Genomic DNA, 20,299 nt, shown 5'->3' on the forward strand with positions numbered 1-20,299 from the left:
GCAGTAGGACGATTGAAAGATAAAAAATTGTCTTAATCTTAATTAATTTAATCATTTGCATATATTACAAAGCATTTTGAATTATCTTATTTAATAAGAATCATTCAAAAACGTCGATAAACTGTACAAAGATACAACTCGACTGTTTTAAATTTCATTTCACAAGTAGTAGATTCTAAAAATGACTTCAGGATATATCTTTGATTAATCCATTTATGTAAATTGCCTAGATAAATAATTTAATGAAGCATAAGCTTAACTTTTTATCATGTATAATAAATTATTACTCAATTTTAGGTGTTTCAACAATATTAAAAAATTCTAATTCAACATTCGTTATTTGTGCGTTATCAGAATTTTAAACAACAGCTACTTTAATTTGTTTCATTATGTTATCAAGGACCTCACGACTTGTTGCGGTTCCCCCAAGATCTTTAGTATGTATTCCAGCGTTAATTGTTTTATTAATAGCATTTTGAATGATAGTAGCATGATGTTTATGACCAAGATGACGCAACATGTCTACAGCTGCGTTTAACATAGCTATTGGGTTGGCAATATTTTTTCCAGCAATTTTGGCACCAGTATTACGGGTTCCTGGCTCGAATACAGTGTACTGATCACCATAATTTTTTCCTGCAAGCAACCCAGCACCACCAAGAAGTCCACATACGACATTAGATACAATAGCTCCGTATAAATTGGTTGTTAAAACGACATCAAATTGGTGAGGATTGGAAACAAGTTGCATACAAGTATTATCAATAATCATATCATTGTGAGTAATTTCTGGATAATTTTTAGCCATGTTTCGTGCAGTCTCCAAGAATAAACCATCAGAGAGCTTCATAATGTTTGCTTTGTGCACAGTCGTTACCTTTTTTCGGCCATTTCTTTTAGCATATTCAAATGCATATCGAGCAACTCGTTCAGAATTAGATCTTGTAATAATTTTCATGCTTTCTACAACTCCATCAACACTTTCGTGCTCCAACATGGCATATTCACCTTCAGTATTTTGACGAACAATTACAATGTCGATATTTTTCTGACGAGAATTTACTCCAGGGTATGATACACAGTGGAGAACGTTTACATAAAGATCGAGTTCATTACGCAAGGCTACATTTCGAGATAAAACTCCAACTTCTCTACTTCGTGTTTCGATGTTACCTTTCAAAGCTACTCCATTACGACGAATTGAAGTGATGGCATATTCCAAATCATCGTTATTATCTGCATTTGGATCAATGTCAATATCTTCAAAGTCAACTGGTACTCCAGCATAACTGAATACCTGATAATTAAATTCAATTATTTGAATTAATTAATGACTCATAAATACAAGTAATACTTACTTCTTTGACGTATCCCATTAGTTCAGGACCAATACCTGCACCAGGAAGCAATGTGACGGTATGACGACCACCATAGTGAGCTTTAGGTATTGGCATGACTTTTTTTATTGCTGGTGTTTTGTGTTGAATTTCGAATGCGGATAAGGATGCCGCGCATCGATGAATTTGTGGAGTAATTGCTTTGGATTGAACACATCTTACCAGAGATCGAGCTGCCATTTCAAGCAGTTAATTGTCAATTTATCTCGAAATAACACCAATGGACAGTGATTATGTTAAGTTACTTAAGATACTACTGCTTGGCAGTGGTTCTATTTTAACAATAACCCAGAGACCTTGCCAATATGCAGTCCAATCTTCAGTGCTCCATAAACGAAGGAACATGCGGTAGAAAACTCCGGGACATTCGACAATATGATACACTGGTAGGTACCTAAATTATCAACTCAACAATGCTCTGAATTGTTTAGCATTTATTTTTCAATAATTCCGATAAATGGCGATAGTGTCAATTTCTAAAAAATTTTGGGAATTTGGCAAGCCCTGGAATATCGACTGATCTTATTGTATTGTTGTTTATTTGTTAAGACGCTTAATCCGTTTCAAGACAATTATTTATAACAATATGAAAAACAAGTTCTCAAAGTTATTTTATACGTTTAATTATTATCAAGATTTAATTATGTGAATTAATAAAAAATCTTAGATAACTATTGACAAGTTTCTAGAAGAATTATTCAATACAATCAACATTTTCAATATTTAGATTACAATAATTGAAAAAATTCACCCAAAATGGACAACGTAACAACTGCAGAATGTTTGACATTAGATTTTGGACCTTTTGAAACGGTCCATCGATGGCAACGAATGCCTGAATGTGATGAGTTCGTTGGTGCTAGGTAGTTGACATTTATCTGCTTTTTTTAAACATCAAATGATAGTTTTTATTTATAAAATCAATTTTATTTCAGACGTAGTAAGCATACAGTAGTTGCTTATAAAGATGCAATTTATGTATTTGGTGGAGATAATGGGAAAAGAATGTTGAATGATTTATTACGCTTTGATGTGAAAGAAAAATCATGGGGTCGTGCTTTTGTAACTGGAAATCCACCACCACCTCGCTATCATCATTCCGCAGTGGTACATGATACTTCAATGTTTGTTTTTGGTGGTTACACAGGTGACATACATTCCAATTCAAATTTGACTAATAAAAATGATTTATTTGAGTACAAATTTCAAACGGGACAGTGGATTGAATGGAAATTTATTGGAAAAACTCCAGTTCCGAGGTCAGCACATGGAGCTGCAGTTTATGATAACAAACTTTGGATATTTGCGGGCTATGATGGCAATGCTCGACTCAATGATATGTGGACTATATCATTGTTACCAGGAGAGTTAAGGATATGGGAAGAAGTTGTACAATCTGGTGATTGTCCGCCAACTTGTTGTAACTTTCCAGTTGCTGTAGCACGAGAATCAATGTTTGTTTTTAGCGGCCAAAGTGGTGCCAAAATTACAAATAGCTTATTCCAGTTTCATTTCCGTGAAAAAAGGTGGACTAGAATATCTACAGAACATATTTTAAGAGGAGCTCCTCCACCTCCTGCTCGTCGTTATGGTCACACGATGGTGAGTTTTCATCGACATCTCTACGTATTTGGAGGAACCGCAGATTCCACATTACCAAATGAACTTCATTGCTATGACCTCGATACTCAAACTTGGAATATCGTGACTGCATCAGCCGACAGTGATATTCCTTCAGGAAGACTTTTTCATGCTGCAGCAGTCATTGGAGAAGCTATGTACATATTTGGAGGAACGGTCGATAATAATGTTCGTTCTGGCGAAACATATCGTTTTCAATTTTCATGCTATCCCAAATGTACCCTTCACGATGATTTTGGAAGACTTTTAAACTCTAAACAATTCTGTGATGTTGAGTTTATTGTTGGAAAAGATCACATGGAAAAAAAAATACCTGCTCACATTGCCATGGTTGCAGCACGTTCACAGTTTCTAAGTTCTCGGATTCGTGAAGCACGAAAAAAAACAATAGAACACTTAAAAGAAAAAGAAGAAACTTCTGGTGAAATAACAATGACAGACTTACCTCTTTTGGAGGTGAAGTTAGAAGATGCTGTACCTGAAGCTTTTGAAATGGTTCTCAATTACATTTACACAGATCGCATAGATCCTACAAAAGCAGTAAAGGACTCTGATCCGAACAATAGAATCGTTTTACTTATGATGGATGTTTATCGACTAGCTTTCCAATTTAATATGAAACGTCTGGAACAGCTGTGTGTGCATTATCTCAAAGCTACTATCAATCACGCCAATGTTCTTGAAGCTTTGCACAATGCTGCACACCTTAAACTTGATTTTATAAAAGAGTTTTGTTTGAGTTTTGTGGTGAAGGACAGTAACTACAATCAAATAGTTATGAGTCGAGAATTTGAAACATTAGACCGGCCATTAATGGTGGACATTATACGTCGGAGACAAGTACCCCAAACTAGAAGTTACTCCAAACAATATGAAACTGGTACTGGCACGTCGTTAGAGCAAGACATGGAGAAATTTTTGAAAGGTGGAGGTTGTGAATTCTGTGATATTACGTTAATGTTGCAAGGTGATGCTTACCCAGCACATAAAGCAATTTTAGCAGCCCGATGCAATTACTTTGAAGCTATGTTTAGGTCATTTATGCCAAAAGATAATATAGTTAATATTCTAATCGGTGAAACGATACCTTCACCGGAATCTTTTGCTTCGTTATTAAGATATATTTATTACGCTGATGTTTCAATGCCTCCGGAAGATTCTCTTTATCTCTTTACTGCTCCGGCATTTTATGGTTTCACCAATAATCGTTTACAAGCTTTCTGTAAGCAAAATTTAGAAATGAATGTTACGTTTGAAAATGTAATACAAATTTTAGAAGCTGCAGATCGTATGCAGGCATGCGATGTTAAAAAATATGCTCTTAATCTTATTGTTCATCATTTTAGTAAGGTAATAAAAGATTCAAGCCTTTTTTTATTATGCTTTTATTGATAAAACTATTATTGAAAAAATTACATTTGTGAATTTTATTTTCAGGTTGCTCGATTACCAAGACTCCAACAGTTGAGTCGTGAATTACTTCTGGATATTATTGAAGCTCTGGCAGACGAACGTAGCGAGGCTCGTACATGTCAGGATATGACAAGTGATTGTTGACTGTAGTAGACTTTGTATCCATTTTAACCTTTGACTGTTTTAATTTTTTCATTATTGGATTCGTTAAAGAGTCCAATAATTTTTTACGTAAGCCTTATAAGTTTATTATCGGTAGTTAAAAATCCGTAATCGATAGATAGTTTATTGTAATTGCAATTGGCGTTTTTGTCGAAAGGTTAATTGTCATATGGATTAATTAAATCTTACCTTTGGTAAATTGGTATAGTAAGCGAATTAAAGCCTACTAATGACTAAGAACATATTTTATATTATTTATTGTGTACATACTCCTAAAGATATTTAGAATAATTATAACTTTAAAAGTTAAAAAATGGTTATTTGAATAATTTTGTTATTGTCATTCAGGTTAGTGACATCTGAAAAATGCTAATTATTGTTTATAAATAATGCATTGTTTTATTTTTTAAATATAATCGTCCTTAATAATACAATTAGGCCTTGTGTTTTTATTGTTAATTATTTAGTGTAGCTTGATGCAAGCAACATAATGGGCAATTTAAGTAACAATTTTTTTTTTCTCTAATTAATATATGCAAAATAAAAAATTAACAAAATAATGCGCTACAGAATCAAGCATTGTCCCTAATTCGTATAACGCGATCGTAGATATCGCAGTTTTCAGTCTATAAATTATAAATAATCCATAACAATAAATATTTGACGAACATAGTTTAATATCCCAAAGATAAATTTCTCTTTTTAAAATATGGAATATCAAGTCAGTCGTCAGAATATTATTTAACTTAATTCATTATATCAAGATTATTTGATTATCTACAATATTGTTCATATTTTATTATAAATTATTGAACAATCATTATACTTTTCTCATCTCTATAAGCCAAAATTTCATTCCTAATTACATTTAACATATTAATTGTTTTCTAATTTTATTAATATGCATTAATTCATGAATTAATTAAATCTACATAGGCCTTGATTTTCCTTAAAGTTCTAAAAAAAATTTAACATTGATTATAATTCCATCATTCACAAATTGCGCAGCAATAGTAAACAAAAAAATTCGATGGAAATGCGAATTTTGAACACTAGATATAATATATATATATAATATAATCTATATGGTCGTCATTATAAATTTCACAATTCACGTTGATTTAAAGTGGCCCCTATCTGAAAATATAAAATAATTCGATTATTTTCTAACATGTATTCCTAATTCATGTAGTTAATTCACTCAATGGATATAATTTTTATTTTAAACTTACATGTGTGTACAAAAACAACTTGATAAAGGTAAAAAAAATGCCGTTTATTCTGCATGCAAGATTGTGTAATCTGTGCACGTAGTTATGGCATTCCAAAAACTGCCGAAGCTTTTGTTAACAAGACTTACGTCTTTTCACATCTTCGACTATGAAATTTCAATATCCTCTCAAAGGATAAAGATTTATTATCGATTTTCTTCACTTCTATAATGAAAGTTATATAGATATTATAAATCATACTCTATAAAAAAAAACCTTTAAAGAGATTGTGGTATAATAAGCTTACTTTTTTTCTTCTTTAACAGTACCACTGAACGATGGAGCACGCTGAGTGGATTCCAGCCTTCTGCGTCTCTCTTCTATCGCTTCAGTGTCAAAACTTATGGCCGATTGAAACGTGGATGAAGCCACAGATGCATTTATGTGTCTCGTTTTGATTAAAGGAGGATTTCTAGACTGTGGTATAGCAAGTGCTCGTCTTAATGCTCCTCTTGGTGGGGATGGAGGAGGATATGAAATACCTATGAAGTAATTTATAATTTTTTATGACGTTTTTTTTTTTTTCATAAAACCCAAGCAATAAATTACCTCGATGTCCAGGAGAAAGTAAAGTATCCTTGCTTTTGGTGATTTGTGGAACAATAAGAAGTGAATTAGGTGGCGTAGGTGACACCGTTGATGTTTGGGGTGAAGTTGCGAGTGTTAGATTAGGTAATGATTGCCCTAGGCTTGAATAAGCAGGAACTTGGACGCTCAATGTATTCGGTGTTGGTGATTTACTCAGTAATGAGCGTCTGTAATAATTTTTTTAAATTTCAATAAGAGTAATTTAATAATGAAAATTACTTTGTAATATGATTACTTACCTCACTTGAAGCGGCCTATGATTGTGACTTAACCCCAGCTCTAAACCTTCTTCAGAAGATACACTAGATCCATGAGGTGGTTCATTTGTATCAACGCTGACATTTCTACTAGGGTTATAACTTGGAAGAAAACTGCTCCCACCGGGAGATACACCTTCCATTTCAATGCTACCACTATTTATTAAAATAACATAGTTAAGTAAATAAAAATAATTAATATCAGGAGACTTTTAATTATATTTATTTTTATACCTATGGCTATGTGCTAGACTACTGACGCGTGAAGCTCGACTACTTCCCCGGGGTGTTCTCGGTAAAACTTCATTTTCTTCCAACTCAAAGTCTCCGTCCCCTAAATAAGTACTTGGTTGTCTGCTTACTGTTGCCACAGGCGGAATTTCACCCAATGGTGGAATCTTCATTATTGCAAACTGCTGTTGAGCTTTGCGTAAAGATTCCATCCAAACCTGTTTTATTAAATTCGTTTATAAGTATAATAAATTACTGATATCCTGATATCTCTTTAATCTATTGAATATTAAACAACAAACCTTTGCAAGTTTAGGTTCACAAGCTGTTAAAATAAATGCCGCTGACGCTACTCCATATTCATTCAAGTATACTAAGCCAAGACTACACGATTCCTTTAACTCGTGAATTCGTAGGCGATCAATGACATAAGGTTGTCGGATTATTTTCAAATTTCCTGCACTACCACCAGAACCACCAGTTACTGATCCCTTTTTAGTTGATGGTTTACATAATAATAGCATGTCAGTCATGAGGAAAGCATGTACCTCAGTCTAAAATTCAGATAATTACCACAATTAATTATAACTTTTACACTTATGGGTGAAATGAAAATTCGTTTATCATCAATAAATTCTTGCTAACTTTGCTTGTTGCAGCGTCTCGTAACTTTAAGTCTCCTTCCCTTAGAAGAGTTCTTAGTGAGTTCTTGGGACAGCCAGGCATAGGTGCAGATGTAATGTCAAGATTACAATATGATTTAACTAACTTCTCAAGTTCTTCATCTCTAGATTCAACGACATCATAACAGTCCAGACGTGTTGCTGCACTAGCTAATCGTGCAGCTTCTTCGGATCTTCGTAATGCAGCATTTACTGATGCCACAAAGTTGTCTACACATTTAATCTACAAATTAAAATGATAATTTAACTAATTGATTCATTATTCAAATCACATCTTGATTTTATATTTAAAATAATGAATCATTCATTTCTATAATTGACATTAAAAACATTTACCATTATAGTTAATTCTGTACGCTGCTCTTCATCTTCTGTATTTTTGTGAATAGCTTTGAGAAGCAATGAATACTTCGTTAATCGCTGCATTGGTTTTACTAGTATATCCAAGAGTCTCAGTCGATTACAGTCTTTTTGAGTTTCACACCACTGAAATAATATTTTTAAAATAAGTTATAATATATAATTTAATTTGTTTTTGAATAATTATTGTACTGATTTTATCACCGTACTATGAAAGCTTTATTTATAAAGTTTGAAATTCTGAATGGAAAAGTATATAATCCAATAAAATACCACTTGAGAACAAAAAATCTTTTTAATACTCAGATTAACAAGTTTTTAACAGAAAAATATGAATAAATTACATTATTTTGATATTACTTTTTATCATAATTCAACAATTGACAAATAAATTTAAAAAATATCTTATTATTTTTCATTACAAAGCAATTAATTTTATTGTTTAAATTATTTCTATTTTTTTAATCTTTGATTATCTTTAATTTCTTTTTTTACGATTTAATCAAAAATAAAACATCAAGCACTAATAAAAATCAATGTTGAAGGCTTAATAATAAATTAGAAATGACTTTCATAACAATATTACTTTATAACCATTCTAACTTTCATGTTTTTATATAAAATATCAAAGTTTAATATCCTTGTCTATGATTAAAATATTTTATTACATCTTAAAAGAGCCATTATAGAGATATGATGAAAGATATAAATTAGTTTGAGATAATCATCCCATATTACTTATACACCATAAATATATAAAGTGACAGAAATGCCAAAACAGGTAGAGTCAACTTTAGAGCAAATTAAAAGTCGAGTAAGATCCAGGAAAAAAAAAATATTGGTTTTAATTTTAAGCAGAAAGTTTTCAGATTGAATTTTTTTTTTGTCCAATAAAATAAAAAAAATAGTCAATTATAAGCACCGGTTCGAGCATGATGATATAACTATGAGCTGGAAAGTCATGTAATAAGCGTAGTTAAAAGAATGATTAATTTTAAAAAAAACTTACAACTAAGTAGGCCGTAAATAGTTCGTTGTCGTTGAGTCGATCTCTACAGTATTGCTGGCATTTACTTTGTTCGGAGCAATATCTCGTGTAAGGAGCAAAAGTTTGTTCGAAAGTTTCAAAGCCTTGCAAAAGATGCCCGGAATCAAGCAAATGACCCGTAGATCTGGAGGCATTCATCATCCTTAATACATGTTCACTCCAAAAGTAGCGGTTTGCTGCGTAGATTTCAGGTATATTACTGAAGAGTTTGCTTCGGTCCACTTCAATTAATATGTTTGATGCTTGTAAACTACAGAGACAAGCCATAAAGAGCTAAATGATAAGATAGATAATATTAATATACACAAGTAAATAAGTGAGAAACAAACGAAATAATTTATCAACATAAATGTAAAGTAGCTTACGTCTGTGACTACTTTAAGAGTCTTAATATAAGCTAATTCCGTTTGAGCTAACTCCCAAAGAGCTGTCTGTTGTTGTTGTTGCTTCTCAGTCAAGCAGTCCCAGTTTTCTACGATGTCACGCCAGTCTTCTTCTAATGCGTATAACTCTGATAAAAAGAGCAAAAATAAATAAATATTTATCCACAATATTCTGTTTCTTTGCTGTTGAATAATGTATCAGTTAAATTTACGTTAGCCATAACCATATGCTTCCATATGAGAGAATTGGTCAAAAGGCAAATATGCAATGTAATTCGAAAATATTTATTCCAAATTTTGTCCGATAAAAGGTGGAATAAATTTATCATCTTCACAAAATTGGAAAGGTTAACATATATTTTACTGTGCTACAACTCGTGCTCGGTACATGAGGAATATATATATATATATGTGAGGAAAGGAAAAGGTTGATGAAACAGAAAAGGGAAGAGTGCATTAAGAGTGCTCTAGAGACGTGGATCGATTTACCCTCGAGGAAAAAATTTCTTTGTCGAATATGTTACAAAAAAAAAAAGAAGCTACATTTTATATTGTAAAATTAAACCGACCTTCCTCATTGGTCATGAGGTCATATGGCAATTGTATCTCTGGTAAACGCGGTACACCATGTTTCGTATAGCTGTTAAGTTGCTCCACCAGTAATTCCATTTTAGTTCCTTTTGTATTGGTAAAGAAACCACTCCACCGTTGCTTGCTTACTTTTACTCCTGATGCTGCAGTTGAAGAGGCCTTGGTAGCTGTCAACATCCCTGTTGGACCTATTTCTGAATCCATGCTTGAGTCTTCAGTTGATATGCTAAAAAATCGACTGCCACGTCCACGATAAGTCTGGAAATAATCATTTTAAAATTATTTTCTCTTCCAACAGATATTGGTAGTTTTAGTATTTTTTTTTTTTTCTTAAGACTTACGCTACTGCTTTTACGAAGTGAAACATTTTGGCTACTTTTTTGACTGGCTGACCGTGATACCGGCTTCTCATCTTTGGCTGGAAAAATAATTATTGATGATTAAATGTTGGGAAACGTTGGTATTGGATAGACTGTTAATCATTGTAGTTACTAGTAGGTCAAAACATTTTAGAACCTCAAACAGTTTGAATATGAAATGCTGTTTCAAGGGAAAAGGGTTTGATTCCATTTGTAGTAATTATATGTAAATTGTTTCGAATATCATTGAAGTGTTAATACCTAAATGTATAATAAGCTTTATAAATTATATTCAATCCAGTGAAAAGTGAAATAGAAGTGTTTAAAACATTCAAATCTATCAGTATTAATTATTGCTGGTGTTAAAATTTTAATGATAACATTATCTCTGTTATCAAGTAGTTGACTAAGTATAGATAGAATAGTAAATATTAATAATAGAGCAGTCGGATGTGTTGAAAAAATTAAATATTTACAATTCACATTAGAATTTTTTTTTCAAATATTGACTTTAAAAGAACTCATGAAGATGTAATAATAATATAAAAAAAAAGAGCATTAAATAGAAAACTAAATAGAAAAATACATTTTCACATTATTTTATGATATTATTCTTATGATAGAATGTATGGAATTTTTTTTGTAATAATGTGAATATATTTCAGTAATTTTTTTTAGATTATTTGTGAAAATTAATAAAAAAAAAATAATAATGAATATTTAAGTAATTACGTTAAAAATATTTCATGATTGTGAGTCTAAGAATATTGAAAAATGTAAAATTATTAGATGTAAAATGTTGGATAGTAAATCATATTCAAGAGATATGAAAGAATGATTTATAAAAAAATAATGGAAAATAAAATTTTTCATAAATTTACATATGTGTAATATTACCTCGAATTTTTTATTCTTATGATTTTAAATAGCTTTTTTAAGAGATAATTGTTAAATGAAAGAAGAAAAAAAAGGAAAATATTTTCTACAACATTTTAAATTAAATCCAATCCTCAGTTAATTGAAAACTGAAATGAGATAAAATTAATTGGAAATAGAAATTATAAAGTCATTAATAAAAAATTTTAATTTTATTTTAAAATATATTCCATATATTCCTCTACTCATAAAAACTTTTTCAATTCTATCGATTTTTTTGAAAATCGTTTGAAGTATTGCTTTGAATTTATAAAAAAATTTAATATTGACTATTGTTTTAAAAGCTTCAGAAGGTAAAATCATCATTTATCACAAAAGAATGTAATCTCTTTTATCAAAAACTGAGAATTTGATGGATAATTTTTCTGAAATACAGTCTGTCACAGTTGAGTGTTAATGATTAGTAGTCATTACTATATTCAAATTGAATCATTTATCAACTCCACATTGGTAAATGTAATGTATCTGTCGCTGAGCGTCATTGAAGCCTAAAAAGGAAGGGAAAACAAGAGTTGGAAGTGGATATTCTAAAGCATGCCGATGTTTCTGCGCACCCAAAATTCCTGCTTTCACCCTCTTAGAATATTCAACGCGAATCTCGTTCAAGCTTCTCCAGATATCCAAGTCACCCTTCTCACCATGTACACGCTGACAGGCAGAACTATCTTCACCCTTCACGCTTTTAGATATTTTTTCCTTCACATAATAAATCGCAACGCAAGCGTGTACAGTGAATGCAAACTTGAGAATGAAAAACATGCTTAATAATGATGATGCACGTACAAGACAAAATCAATAAATCGTGCATAATTAAAGCTGTTCCGGTTATAAACATGTGAGTTTAAATAAAGCTGAAGGATTGTTCATTTTATTTGCTCATGGGAATTTTACAATACTGATTGGATAACTAATTCTGCTCACCAGTGACTCGCAAATGTCTGCCGCCTAAGCAAGAAGTTTCTGTTGTTTGAACTGGTAAAGGTGTAGAAAATGCATCCAAGTAAACGTCAACACGACTTAAATCAATGCCACGACGTTCACAAGCTGCTCCAAGACTTTCTCTGGAAAAAAAAAGAATAAAAAAATGTCAGAAAAGTTTGATATTGAATTGATGATTTAAATCAAATAAAAGAGTTAGCTTTAAACAACAAAAAGTAAAACTACATCCGTAAATTAAAGGTAATCTCGGCAAGGAAGATTGCAAGTTCTACAGAATGTACAATACATGATAGAGTACATGTATACCTTATTTTGCTGACGTAATTCACATAACATAAAATATATGTACGAAATGAACTGAGTAATTTAACTTAACTGTATGCACTGACTGTTGACTGACATTTATAAACTACATTTCTTCGTTTGCTTTATCTGTTATGCAGAAAACTGATAGTAATAAAATTATTGTCATTTATTTCAAGACTTTGTTGCTTTTATCATCCATATTCTTTTCATACAACAAAAGCTCCAGGATCTCTCTGAGTAAAGCTCCTTTTCACTTGTCAGGTGATGACATAGACAAGATAATGAGCGGAAGCATACTGGGTGAAGGATATAGCTTAGGTATGAAACCGTTCTGTGTCATTGAATTGGTAAGATTGTATGTAAAAAAAAAAAGTTGATCTTTCTGAAGGCCATTAAGAGATTTTTTTTTGTTCGAATTTAGTTTGTAACTTGATAAAAATTATTTAATTTCAACACTTCAAAGTTTTCAATGTTTATACCATTTACTGATTTGTCAGCTTATAATTTACATTTGTGTCTAAGTAAACCCATTCTAATTGCTCTAATTGAGTTTAAGAACAATTATATTTAAGTACTAGACTTGAAGTGGAAGCGCAATAAGTACCAAGTTAGTTGAACATTATTAACGCGGCCTCTATATGGAGTTAGTGGTTATTGGCTGGCTAACGGAAGTTAGACAGCCGATATGTACCAAGTAGCAAGTATATATAAGCTTAAACCTTGCTTTTACTCACGCATTAATCAATGTCGTATTTACCCTGTCATTATAAAATCAACAGACATACTAAAACGCGATGTGTAACCAATGCAATCAAGAATAGATAATAGTATATTAATGTCATAGTAAATCAACTGTGTATGTGTGATAACGACTGATAGTCTGAAAATTTCATATTTTGAATATGGTCTAGTTTCATTTTCATTAACTAGCGTTCAATCATCTTGATAAATTCAATGGTTTGGCGAACGTATCTCTCTTCGGTTGACTAGACAGACGGCTTTCATTCCCACGGGAATCAGCAACATCGATCATGAAGTCCACTTACATTCGTTACAATTTAAATGGGTTACATAAGCTACTTTCGTGTTGGTGGAGATTAAGTGCACAAAAGTGTGAAACATAATAAAAGAATAAAACAAGAGCTTAATTTATTATCAACTGAAAGTTTTGGAGGATCCTCACCCTAAATATGTTCCTTTGGTTGCTGGTAAAAATTCTTCACGCTCCAAGGAACTATTTTCGGTACCAACTTCAAAGCTCACACTGAAGTACTCGCTACTGGAAACCTACATATGAAACAGAATAGTATTTTAGTTAATTACATTTTCATTATATTATAAAGCTTTATTTCTTTTGATTGTTTTGCGTCAAGTTGGTATTAGTAACTTTTCATAGATATAATTAAGGCCTATAGTCGAATAACAAAACTTTTCATTAATTAGTCAGTCGAGTGAAACTTAAGCCTCTGTCACTTGCAGTTTCGGGTCTTAATTACATTTCGCATACTTCGTACCGTCAATTAATCACGTAGAATAACTCGAGGGTGAAATTTTAATAAGAGAAAAATTTCATTATTTAGGCTGTTTGGATAAAAAATATTTTAATCATGATAAATTATACATTTTTGGGGGATGTTTTTGGGTAATTACTAACTAGAAATTGCTCTAATACACATCATGATGATTATTATTACAACTTTTAATGTCTAAATTATTTTATGTCACTCTTATGGACATTTAAATCATTCGGTTCTAATTAAAAGCAATGAATCAAAGCAATGCAGGAGCATCAAGATGATTCATTGATAGTATCGTGATCTAATGTTACTTATAATGATAAATCAACAGTGATAGTAAATGTTTGGAATGATTGGAATTATCAAAATTCTGCTAGTATTATTCAACAGAACACACTGCCATTAGCAGAGAATATAATTTTTCCCAATTTGAGTTATAAATCCATAATACAGTTTAATTGTACTCTGATAGAAATACAATTGTACCAAGTAATTTAACCATGTTACAAGTTAATAAAAAAAATTACCAACAAGGTAACATAAACAGTAGTATATTTGTACGATTGAAATTTTCTACCAACTCTGTAAAATATGATACTTGTTGACAGTGTAAATTCTACACTACTTCAGCAACAGCAGACTGCATTTATTGCATTCTTCGAACACAGAGGTGCAGATGCTATTGAGTTGTTCACTTGGACTAAAATGTTAACAATTCAATACTCGTGCATAATAAATATAAAAATAAATGAAAATAAAATTCACCTGTGAGCGGGAAAGCTTATGACGATTTTTGTTGGAAGAATACGAAGTGTCTGTAGTTAAAGTTGAGCTTGGAACCAGTAGTCGAGGACTACAGTCAGCAGGATTAGGAGAAAATAGAAGTGGTGGTTGATGAGGGCTTGGATAGCGATGATGTGTCATCTGTGGTGACTGCTGTGTTCCTCCACCAGAAAGATTATGTTCCCCCGTGTCCAGCATGTCAAGTTGGCTCAAAGACCTGGAGCGTACCTGAGATGAAATTTAATATTCAATGCAGTGTATACAAAACATCTAGATTAATTTGTAGTTAACATTTATATTCTTGGTGATCTATATCACCAATTTTGTAGCTTGAGTAGGCTTATGCTCACTTATAGCAGACGGCTATATCAATAGGGCATAAGAGTAACTAGGGAGAAGTGGGTCAGGGTGCGGACATAAAATCGATCGAAGTTGCCAGAACACACTCTGGTGATCCTTATCCATAGACTCGCTCGATCAGTGTCACATGGTCATTCATTTTTATCAACAACTATTCTTTCTCGTATCACGGAAATGTGCTTTGATGCCTTTTAGCATTACATTTGTACGGCCACAGAAAGTTAATAGGAGAAAGCTCTGCTTTATGAAGAGCATCAATCAGCTAATACCAAATGTACACTTTTATTTTATCCAAGTACTCTATTGGTACTAATAACCAAATTAAACTGCATATTGCTTCGTTATTGCCTTTTAAAAAAAAATTGTAAATAATTAATTGCTACGTACGATTACTCTGTTTGAATTTTTTCCTTCCATTAGCAGCTCTTGATAGATCAATTACTGCGAAGCGAACAATCTCCATCATATAGAGAACTAATGACTGCATGGTTTACTTTACTTAATAGAATGTTAGTTTGCACAGATTTACCGAGTATTAAAATTTCTTTTAATTGAGATATCTTTTATTTGTGTAAATATTTTAACCTGACCTATATAAAATAAATTGAATAGTGAAAAGAAAATTACGAATTATTTTGAATCCAACAGGGTCAAAATGAAAAAGTTAAGCTTTTCATAGGTTCATGATACTCTGAGTTAATTTAAATTCAAAAGTGTATATGATGTAGTATTCGACAACATTGTTATTTTAAGGATTTTCAGCTAGCAACTTTGTTGATCTTTAGTTTGGTGAGTTAATCCAATGTTTCTATTAATAAATCATCTTGAGATATTTTTTATTATAAAATACCAGGATTTATTCTTATTTCAATTCAAGTATTGAATAAATTTTAAAAATACATTCAAAAAATAATCTAGAAAGAGCCAGAGTTTATTGTTTTTTCAACTCAAAATATGATCCAATTTATTGACACCATCAATAACTGGAAATACGTTTTTTGTTTTCACTTTGGGAAATGATGTGGACAGGCTTCATTTCTACTAAAGGAATCGGTGTGGTTGAAGTGAAATAGAAAAAACTAAAATAAACGAAAAACTTGGGTCTCCCAAGAGACTATTGAATGGACAAATATTTGTATGTGAGAATTGGCCCCTTTACTTGTATGTATCTCTTATTCAGTGGAGAGTATTGATGGTCGTGTATCGAATTGGAACAGTAAATTTTACCATGTCGTTTTCTCATTTATTGGATTTGTACCCTGTTTAAGAATTAGGTCTACTACTACTGTAGAACAGCTTGTGTAACCTTGCTCCTAGTACTGTCTATCATCTATCTCACCTTGTCGAAGCGTGCGAAGGCTGAAGTAAATATAGGCATAGCGATAGAACAGGTTTCAGTGTGATAGCGTAATTAGTAATTGCCAACTTAGTAAGAGCAAAAGTGATTAGATTGCATACTTAAGATCCTATACATCTTGTTACTTGATAAGACATATGCTTCATCAAAAAACCTTTTTTAGTTTTAATTGAATATTTACTTGAGTTAAAATCTAATATAATATTGCTCTAAATTGGAGTAATAAAAATAGTGTGATTGAAGTAATTTCAAGCAATATATGTTATCGAGTGATCAGCTAGCATTAATTTGAGAATATTTTATGGAGTGAAATGAATGATATTCATGTAATTGTTACAACTGGAAGATAAGAATAGATAAATGGATTAAATAAATTTCCAGTTATAGTTTTATGACAAAGTAAAATCAAATTATAGACTAATCATTTTTTAATGACTTTCATGATTATACAGTTTAGTGTTTATAAATAGTTAGGATTTATAAAAGTTTTGCGATTTGTGTTCAATTTAGCATCAAGATGATGGTTATATTGGATAATATATTCTTTTTATGGGATTGTTTTTTTTCATTTTCATAGACTAGAGTATTCCTATTCAGTTTAGCACCATTTTTTGGTTGAAAAATGATAGATTTTTCATCCACATGAACTAGCACAATTCATCGAAATTTTTAATCCTGTAGTATAGCCGGATTTAACCTTGTCATTATAAAAGTTGAAATTGAATTTTTTCGATCATACATTTTTAATTAAAAAACTGATAAGATTTCTTTTATTTTAGCTAAATAATCATTGATATGAATATTTAAGTTTTAAACTTAAATGTTAAACATATAAAAACAATTCTTTATTATTTTTTTATTTCTGCATAGTTTTTTATCAAGAATTAAATTACAATGTGGATTCAGCATGAATATTTTCAAGCTAAAAGAGAATTAATAAAAAATAAACTTGTTTAAATTGATAAAAATAAAATTTTTCAAAATCTTTCTCATGCTATTTTTTAATTGGATAAGCCCTTTTAAATAAAATTAAAATAATGAGCTAATTTTTTTTATTTGACCTATATTATTTCAAGATGTTTAGAATATTATTATCTGATTTAACACTAAAGTATCTTCATGTAAATGAATCTATTCTATCATGAATACTATTATGTTTGCTCAAGTGATTTTAAATTATATTTCTTGGTCGTCTGTTTTATGCCTTTCATTAATCCTTTATGCCACACGAGCAATTTTCGTGCTATCTTGAGGCTTTTCAATTTTACAACTTGAGAAAAAATATCAAGCTTACAAAAATGCTCGTTAGAAATCTTTTACAAAGATGACGTACATGTAGTAATATTTTTAGAATGTTTTAAACCAACGTTTCAACCTAAAAGTAAAAATATGAAATAGAATTTTTGATTAAATATACAAGCCTAAAAAAAAAGAAAAAATGTCAGAAAAATTCAAGTACATGTAACAAGTTAGAAAGAATCATCAATTTGTTTTATCCTCTTTGTTTTTCTATCTCTGATTTTCGTCAACTGTTAAGAATCACGATTTACGGTCATCAAGTGCGATACTGTGGGCTCAAAAAAAAATATTTCGTATTACATTGTTCCTGAAACCTTTGAATCTGACAGTTATTTTTCTTTTTCTTACATTGCACTTGGTGACAAAGCTGCGAAAGTACTTTACCCGGCCATAGCTTTCGAAACTACTGGCAAGGAAAGTTGAAAGGAAAAAAAAAGTATTTAAAAAAAACGTTGCTTCGGGTTTACGGGGGTGAAAAAAGGGCAAAATAAAAGTGAGAATAAGATTTACTACATGAAGAAATGAAGATTGTAACACAAAAAAAAAAAATTGTATTAAAAACGTACTTTTTCATATTATAAAAGTTGACTTAATTTTCGTTGAAGAGTAAAATAGGAAGATGTTGAAAATAATTTTTTTTGTTTCTGTCATTTAATAAAGGCAAAATTCGATGAGTCAATTGATGAGGTTACGCTTCCATCATGACGCGAGAATATTATGCAGGAGCGAGAGACGTTAAGGAGATTCACGCGATAAAAAAAAAAAGAAAGGATTGGGATGAGAAAAATGTGATTCAAGCAGAATTAAAATGAGACTACAGTTCAATGTGACATTGCATCCTGTCGCTGCATCAGCTTTTTAATTGACTTTTGTCCATGTAAAAACCCATGTCATAAGATCATGTGATTTTAAATATTTATTTCAAAAATGATGCTTTATAAATTTCAATAAATCATTACTCAACCACATTGTTGTTAGTTTTATGTTGATTATTTGAACAGATATCTGAAATTTCTCATAAGGAATTGTTTTCAAAGACATTCCTATTTTTTTCAAAAAGACATTTTTAATTTATTACAGTGCATATATGTCAAAGTTTTAAATAATTGCGAGAAGATAAAAGAGATATTGAGACAAGTTGAATAGTTGAACATTTCAGGAATACCTTCTCTATTTTTGTTTCCCTTGTGAATTTACGAAAAAACTGATAAAAATGTCTCTGTCATAGGATATAAGTCTATGTATAAAGTACTAAGACTTGATAAAAAAAAATATTACTACCTCAATATTTATCTCCACATATTTGTCCAATTGCCGGAAATTAATTTTCAATTGCTGTGTAATTGATTTTTCTTTCATTCCTTTATAAATATTAATTTCTATGATAGAATTCAATGGCCGATTTATTTTGATTATTCAAACATTTTTTTCGAGCTTGTTATTTAATTATATCTTTCATATTACCCTGTGTCATGTTCATTGAACATTTAATCATATTATTTTTATTAATGGATCATTTTTTATTTTTATTCATTCATAAAGTAAATAAATCTTTTTTTTAGATTAATTAAAAATAATAAATGCCTACCACCTTTTTAATTACAAATGAATATATTTATAATTGAATATAATAATTTATTATTATTTATTATGTATTTATAATATAAATAAATTATTTATATAAATTATATAAATTTATTTCTCCAATTAATTCATCGAAATTAAAATAAAAAATTAATTAATTATATTAACAAAGTATTCTTTTCATTATTAATAAAATATTTGAGTATTCAATAAGTTCAATGTTTCGAATGAAAATTTTTTAATAGAAACTTAAAAACTTTTTATCTACAATGTCCAATTAAATTAAAATAAAATTTCCTTGTTACTATTCAATTTAAAGACGTATTTGGTTGTTAAAATCCATTGATAAAATTAATTTTCCCGAATCATTGTTAAAACTCTCTTTAAAATTAATTGTTACAATTTATTGCTAAAGCTCTCGTTAAAATCCATTGTTATAACTATTGTTGGAATTTATTGTTTTAAGTTATTTTTAAAATTAATTTTTTTTCCCCTCAATATCAAGCAAAAATATTTCAATAATTAATAAAGTTTAATTTATCGACTGTTGACGGAGGATCAACTTTTTCTATCACTTTTCACATCATCCAAGAGACTAGAATCGACAAACAGTATGCATGGCTTATGATTAACGACAGGAGAATAATAAACGCGGATTAAAGAAGTTTCCTTTCTTGATCAAAGGAATATGAAAGGTCGAAAGCGAGTAAATCGGAAGGGGCAAAAAAAAAAGTAGGCTAATAGACTAGGAGTACCGTTACTCAAGTAAGATATCTAATATATTACAAGCTTGTACATATGAAATGAATCTGCCTCATTATTTAAATCAAAGTG

The 20,299-nt window shown here is 30.5% G+C and overlaps 3 protein-coding genes across 3 annotated transcripts in view; 1 reads left to right on the forward strand and 2 right to left on the reverse strand.

Moving 5' to 3' along the window:
• Nucleotides 1-27: 27 nt before the first annotated feature.
• Nucleotides 28-1,763, reverse strand: Idh3g (Isocitrate dehydrogenase (NAD(+)) 3 non-catalytic subunit gamma). The gene is made up of 2 exons (XM_035087564.1): nt 1,359-1,763; nt 28-1,297 (listed from the first exon to the last, which is right to left on the reverse strand). The coding sequence occupies exons 1-2, from the start codon at nt 1,575-1,577 to the stop codon at nt 359-361; spliced, it is 1,158 nt and encodes a 385-aa protein (XP_034943455.1). The 5' UTR covers nt 1,578-1,763; the 3' UTR covers nt 28-358.
• Nucleotides 1,764-1,906: 143 nt separating this feature from the next.
• Nucleotides 1,907-5,002, forward strand: Lztr1 (Leucine zipper like transcription regulator 1). The gene is made up of 3 exons (XM_035085152.1): nt 1,907-2,260; nt 2,333-4,388; nt 4,476-5,002. Exons 1-3 carry the CDS (start codon nt 2,154-2,156, stop codon nt 4,593-4,595), a joined length of 2,283 nt encoding a protein of 760 aa, XP_034941043.1. The 5' UTR covers nt 1,907-2,153; the 3' UTR covers nt 4,596-5,002.
• Nucleotides 5,003-5,136: 134 nt separating this feature from the next.
• The window catches only part of LOC118068023 (pleckstrin homology domain-containing family G member 5-like), a 30,942-nt gene continuing 15,779 nt past the window's right edge, over nt 5,137-20,299 (reverse strand). Inside the window, exons 8-23 of the mRNA XM_035085141.1 lie at nt 14,848-15,093; nt 13,749-13,852; nt 12,242-12,381; nt 10,367-10,443; nt 10,004-10,283; nt 9,417-9,562; nt 9,013-9,324; nt 7,980-8,129; nt 7,606-7,866; nt 7,263-7,514; nt 6,964-7,178; nt 6,712-6,885; nt 6,434-6,639; nt 6,132-6,366; nt 5,846-6,049; nt 5,137-5,750 (exon numbers count right to left, since the gene is read on the reverse strand). Coding sequence (XP_034941032.1) covers nt 6,031-6,049; nt 6,132-6,366; nt 6,434-6,639; nt 6,712-6,885; nt 6,964-7,178; nt 7,263-7,514; nt 7,606-7,866; nt 7,980-8,129; nt 9,013-9,324; nt 9,417-9,562; nt 10,004-10,283; nt 10,367-10,443; nt 12,242-12,381; nt 13,749-13,852; nt 14,848-15,093 — 2,817 coding nt within the window. The 3' untranslated portion in view covers nt 5,137-5,750; nt 5,846-6,030. The remainder of the gene's footprint in view (nt 5,751-5,845; nt 6,050-6,131; nt 6,367-6,433; nt 6,640-6,711; nt 6,886-6,963; nt 7,179-7,262; nt 7,515-7,605; nt 7,867-7,979; nt 8,130-9,012; nt 9,325-9,416; nt 9,563-10,003; nt 10,284-10,366; nt 10,444-12,241; nt 12,382-13,748; nt 13,853-14,847; nt 15,094-20,299) is intronic.

Source organism: Chelonus insularis, unplaced genomic scaffold, assembly GCF_013357705.1.
Source record: "Chelonus insularis isolate UGA/USDA-ARS -01 unplaced genomic scaffold, ASM1335770v1 contig_128_pilon, whole genome shotgun sequence".
Classification (NCBI taxonomy): domain Eukaryota; kingdom Metazoa; phylum Arthropoda; class Insecta; order Hymenoptera; family Braconidae; genus Chelonus; species Chelonus insularis.